This window comes from Nannospalax galili, unplaced genomic scaffold (assembly GCF_000622305.1).
Source record: "Nannospalax galili isolate Female #2095 unplaced genomic scaffold, S.galili_v1.0 scaffold591, whole genome shotgun sequence".
Taxonomy (NCBI): domain Eukaryota; kingdom Metazoa; phylum Chordata; class Mammalia; order Rodentia; family Spalacidae; genus Nannospalax; species Nannospalax galili.
The window spans coordinates 2,196,107-2,202,106 of NW_008330926.1; the positions used below are offsets into that span (position 1 = coordinate 2,196,107).

General features: G+C 49.8%; 1 protein-coding gene across 4 annotated transcripts in view; it reads left to right on the forward strand.

Annotated features, from left to right (window-relative positions):
- Positions 1-3,674, forward strand: part of Mef2d (myocyte enhancer factor 2D) — a 29,019-nt gene extending 25,345 nt beyond the window's left edge. For all 4 annotated transcript variants that reach the window (XM_029556720.1, XM_008853557.3, XM_008853566.3 and 1 more), the window contains one exon: positions 13-3,674. In XM_029556720.1, the coding sequence (XP_029412580.1) occupies positions 13-24 (12 nt within the window). In that variant the 3' untranslated portion in view covers positions 25-3,674. The remainder of the gene's footprint in view (positions 1-12) is intronic.
- Positions 3,675-6,000: the final 2,326 nt, after the last annotated feature.

The following is a 6,000-nucleotide window of genomic DNA, read 5'->3' on the forward strand; positions in this document are numbered from 1 at the left end:
CTCTCTTCGCAGACATTAAAGTGATGGTTTCCACTTCCTCCTCTCAGCCTCCCTGATGAAGAGTTGACAATCTCACCGCCCACCCCTCCCTGTCCTGGGCTCCTCCCGCTCGACCCCCCCTTCTGCTCCATGTCCTGTTGATGGTTACATTTGTGTATAATTATTATTATTATATTATTATTATTATTATATTTTTTTTTAATTTGGAGTCTCACTTTGGAGAGAGGGATATTCTTGCCCCTTTCTTGCCCCCACCGTTTTCTCCGGTAGGGACTCTCTTTATCGTGGGAAGGCGGGGGGACACTTTGCACGTTGTACACATATGCTGCAGGAAGGGGGTGGGGCGGCCCAGTAGGCCTTGGGGAAGGATAGGTGCCGAGCCCTGCATGTGGCGCCCTCCCATCCCATTCCCAGACAGTTGTAAAGAACCAAAAACTACCCAACAACAAAAACCCGGACAGTAGACTGAAACCCCAAAGCTGGCTTGATGATGGGTTTGTGTCTCAGGAGATAGGAGGAGGCAGAGGCTCTGCTTCTGGTCTGTTCACATGGCTAATACCATCCTGGTCCCTTTGGCTCCCTAAACCCACACCATTCTCACTGACTCTCTGTGCTGCACCCCAAGCCCTGGGTGCTAGGAAGGCTGCCTAGAAGTCTGAGGCTAGAGCAGGGGCTTTAGGTGAGAACCTCTCTGGAAGTACATTGGAGAGACAGCTGTGGGAAGAGGGCTGAGGAGGGCAGAAGGGCTGGGGGTGGTGAATGGGGACTTGCCACCCCCAGCATTTCCTCTAAGATGTACAGTGCAATAGCTCCCCATCCTTCAGCCTACCCCAGCCCTAGAAAGCTGGCCATGTGCTAGAATTGGGAGAGAACCTTCAGTGAGGTGGCTCCAGGGTGGGCCAGAGTTAGCCTTTGGTTCCCCTGGGGTGCCAAGGGCTGAAGGCCTGGCATGGAGAGGTTACTTCTCTGCCTTGCACATCCATACCCAGAGGAGTGCATGCTGGGCACACAGGATGGTCTGTGGGGCTGGAGGTCCCTATAGATGAGGCCCCCAAGGCCCTTCTCCTAAGCCTTCCTCCCAGCTCCTCCTCTTGACCCACCTCTCAGCTCTTGGCACCCTCCTTGTCTCGCTACCTCCTGTCCCTCCACCTCCAGGCCGCATCCCACCTGCCCTCTTGCTACTGTAATTGTAAATAGCGACCTTTCGAAACGTTAGAGTATAACAGTCCAGGAAACTGTTGTGTTTTTTGTTGTTGTTGTTGTTGTATTGATATGAAATGAGATTCTATTTTTGTCAAAGTATATTGTAATAATAATGACTCAAACGGCCCGTACTGTACAGATGAGATTCTTTCGCTGTTCTTGCTCCCTTCCTCTCCCAGAGTTGGCCTGCTTTGTTGCCTTCTCAGTGGGGCAGCAAGCAAATGCCCAGGGCCAGTGAAAGCATGGGGTTCTGGGACCTCAGCTGGATCTGAGATCAAACTAGAGCAGACAGGCTCTCAGCTTGCTCTGTCACCACTCCACCCTCCGCAGAAGCCCAGCTCCTCTGCCCCCAGGTCAGGGGAGACCTGACATACACTTCCTTGGGGCTTTCTCCCAGTTGGAGAGTAGATTTAGACACAGCCCATTGTTGTGGTAGATGCTCTTTGCCCACCTGTGACCCAACCTTTTGTAGTATTTCAACACTTGATGCAGGGAAGGAGCCAGAAGCAGAAGGGTGTGAACGTGCTCATGAGGGCGTGTCTGGGTGCACCCTGTATTTTTGTGTTCCTGTGAGCTGTGTGGATGTACCTTTGTGTGCCTCTGAGTCCAAGGGGTGTATTCGTGGCTCTTCATGTGACTCAAGCTCCAAGGGCCTCTGTGTCTGTGTGGCTGGGTATGTGTTTACAAAGGGACAGGTGGCTGTTGAGCCCCATAGCCCAGGCTTCTAGCTCTAACCCTCACTCCCTTCTTCCCTGGGCTGCTCTCAGCCCTGACACGTTTGTACTTAAGTTAGGGGGACTTACCAGTCAGCCTTCTCTTTTCTCCCTACAGCCTACCTCCACCAGGGCTTCCCTCCAGAAGCTCTGTCTCTATATGGCTGTCCACTAGTCCCCACCCTAAACAGTTCTGACTAGTTTGTGGAATAAACTCAAGTTCCTCTTCCTTCTGGGAGCTTTGACTTCCACAAGGCAGTGACCCTCCCTTACCCAGAGTTTTACCCCAGCTGCTGACCAGGCAGGGGTGCCACATGCCCGGCCTTCCCACCCCTCCCTATGGTTCCTACAGGGAGTTTTGAGCATTTGATGGGATTTACTCAAGGCCTTGAAAGAAGCCTGGGTATATTCCTGCGCACATGTGCTCCCCAGAGCCCTGACAGTAGCTGGCACATTGTAGGCACTCAATAAATGCTGAATGGATGAATGATAGGTGCTCAATTAGTGTGGAATGACTGGCCTTGACTAAGGCCATTCTCACCATCATCAGTCTGCCCACCTTTCTAGGCTGAGCTTGGCCACCATTACACACAGACTGGGGGTAAGGGCCCCCACAGTTGACGGTGCAATATTCACCAGTTTTGCCATCTGCCTCTTGAAGGCAAACCTGGCTTTTGATTACCATGTACGGGTGTGTGTGTGTGTGTGTGTGTGTGTGTGTGTGTGTCTGTGTCCTTTCTTCTCTGTCCCTGGCAATCGGGGATAGTCTGCGAATGAATATGTGACATTTCTGCAATTCAGTATCCCCAGGTTTCTCTTGGGGCTATGTAGGGGCTTCTGGCTGGCCAGGTAAATGGATCCCTGGGAACCCAGACCTCAAATAAGGACTTAAATTTCTTCCTCTCACAAACCAAATTTGCCTCCTATCCACTCCCTCTACAAAACTGGGCATTTGCCAAAGTAGCCACTGGCGTCATCCAATGCCCTTCCCATCCAGGTTTCCCTCAACTTTCAGGGATAGTGGGACAGAGGGCCACCCCCACATGCCTCAGTGGGACACATTTCCCCCAACAGTGCACTCAGTGCAGTAAGAAAGACCCCTGACCCCACCCATCCCTCCCCACCATGGACAGGAAGGAAGAAAGAAATGCACCTTCTCTTGCTGATTATTTATTTGTTTGGAGAGACAGAAATGATGTAAAAGTGTATCTAGAAATATCTATATCTATATATTTTTAACTGACTCTTTGGAATCCCCTGGCAGGGGAATTTGGGCTCTCCTAAGAGGCTGGAAGACATGGAGCCTGGGAGCTCTTGTTCTACCCTCATCTGCCTCATACCCCTTAAGCAGCTGATGGAAGGACTGGGATTTGCATGGGGCAAGGAGGACTGAGATATTACAAGGAGAGTCTGGATTCTCTGCTCTACCCCATTCAAGCCCCAGAGAGGGCGGGGGGAGGCAAGGAGGGAGGGAGGGTAGGGCCAGCCACAGAGGTGACCCACCCCCAAACTTGACAATCACCCACACTCCTGGCTCCTGGGTCCTGGGAGCAGGGTGAGTCCAAGTGTGTGGCTGTTGATTTGTTTTTAATATTTCTTTTCGTGCTGTATGGTGATGCTTTCTAGTATTCTGCACAATAAGAAAAGACAAAGTCCTCGAGATTCTTACGAGTTTGGTTTGAAAACTCTTTCACTATATTTGTTGTAAAGAGGTTTACTATTAAAAGAAAAAAAAAAGAACACGTTTCTGATACTTCAGCTTGAGTTTTGATTTATTTGTTTCGGCGAGGATAGGGAGGAACGCCTGGCATGGTGAGAGGGCTTCACCTGTGGGACAGACTGCAAGGAGGGGGCTGCCAGGTGTATTGTGCTCAGAGAGAGGCAGCCCCAGAAGTGGTCCAGGAAGAAGCCTTGGGAAGGATCCCAGGATGTAAGAGAAACAAATGACAGCAGGGACAGGTCCAGCCTTCTGACTGCTGACAGGCTTTCTAAGCAGATTTCTATGCACACAATTAGACAGATGGAACCCACCTTCACAATCCCCCAGTGTCCCTCTGGCACAGCAGTGTGCCCTTGCCTTCCTAATATCCCAGAGGCCTCTCTGACTCCTTATGGGACAGGCTACTCATGACACAATGGGACTGTGGGGAGATACTGTAACTGGAGGGCAGTATACCAGGCCTGGCATACTCTTGTGCATCTAGCCCATGTCAGGTGCCACAGCAGCAGAATGAGTGGGAAACCCTTGCTCAGTGGCTAAGACAGGCCTACAGATGCTTAAGATGATACATGTTTGCCTGAGCACAGGAGTCAGACAAGGCACAGAGTGTCCTCAAAGCCTCAGGTTTCCTTATTGAAAAATGCCACCATCTGTGTTGGTTCTGTCTTTCTTAAAAGGTCACTGGATTTTACCCCACTTTTCCCTCAACGGGCAGAGAAGGGCGATGTCCTGAGCAAGAGAGGGTTAATAAGATTCTGTCCTCTCAGCTAGAGCTGTAGTTCAGTTGGTAGAGTGTTTGCCTAGCATGCATAAAGCCCAGAGTTTGATCTCCTGCACCACATAAAAGCAGGTGTGTTGATGTACACCAGTAATCCCAGCACACACTCCACAGGTCAGAAGTTCAAGGTCATCTTCAGCTACAGAAGGAGTTTGAGGCCAGACAAGAGACCCTGTCTAAAAGAAAAAGACACCACTGTCCTCCAGAGGCTGCTCAGGTAGCCACTTCCAAAATGACCTTCCACTATCCCTGCTTTGTGCCCATGCCCTTCCCACACTGACTGACCAAAAAGGCAAGTGATAGTATGTGATTTCTGATGGGAAGTCATGGCTTCTACCTTTCTCATCTGCCCTGGGAAAACCCTAATGCCCTGCTGTAGAACACCAGCCCCGTTAAGAGGCTACATGGCAAGGACCAGTGGGCTCCTGCCAGCTGCCATTTGAATGAGGTCATCTCTGCCCTTCTAGTTCCCAGGCGTCCCCACATGTTGCTACAGGGAAGAAGCCCTGGCTTCCCCACATGTTGCTACAGGGAAGAAACCACAGGTAAGATGTACTGTCTACCTCATCCATGCCCAGGGTGGAAGGAACTTCAAAACCTAAATCCTGAGCAGAACCTTTCTGTCGCACATCTCCCATATACCTCCTGACTATCTGACCTGCATTTCCTTCCCAGCCGGGTCTGGGGTAAGCCTTATCTGTTGCTCACGAATACTTCCTGTTCCCTTTTCCCTTCTGGTGTTTTCCCAGTCCCTATGTTGTTAATTGGGGTCTTTGCGCTGGTTCTGGCCAATAGACTGTTGGGCTTTAATGTATATCCGTTCTGAAACACATCTGGTTCCTGCCTCTTCAAGTGCTCTTTCCCTCTTAGGAGAGTTTTGAAACAACATGTAACTGTGGAGTGCCACAGGACATAGCATCCTGGATTGCTAAGCTGCCTCGAGATGTTATTAGCACCAAGCAGGAGTTTGTATGAATGGAAATGCAATCTGTGCTATAACCTACCCGATCCTGGCTAATGCAGAACATTTCCTACTCATAGTCTTGAAGTTCTGTCTATATAACCCTTGATTACATATATATAGATATATGTAAAGATCTCTGGACTTGGCATAGTCCAGAAGTCCAGAATGTTCTAGTTCTGCTACTTGCTAGCTGTTCCTATAGAATAGAGCTAATAGCTGTCTGTTTCCTCTAACCATCTGCCCTTCCCCAACACATCCTCCTATCTTAATCTAACACCTCATGGTCCTCCATAGCTTATCAAATAATATATAGAGTCCTTGGCCTAGCTACCAAGGCCTTCAGAGAGCCAACAAAAGCCCTCTTCCAGGCTTAGTTCACACTGCCCTCCCTTGGACTCTGAGATATACTACAGCAGGGAGGAATGAGACAGTTCCTACCTCTTGGAGGGACAGGAGACAAGAGAACCAACAGAAATTGAGCTTTAGAGATGAGAGACCAGGCACACCCAAATCAAACCTGTTATCAGGGAGGTTTCTTAGAGGAAGCACTTGCACTGAATTTTGAAATCATATAGCAATTCCCTGGGCATACAGGGCTTCAGTGAAATCAAATATAATGAAG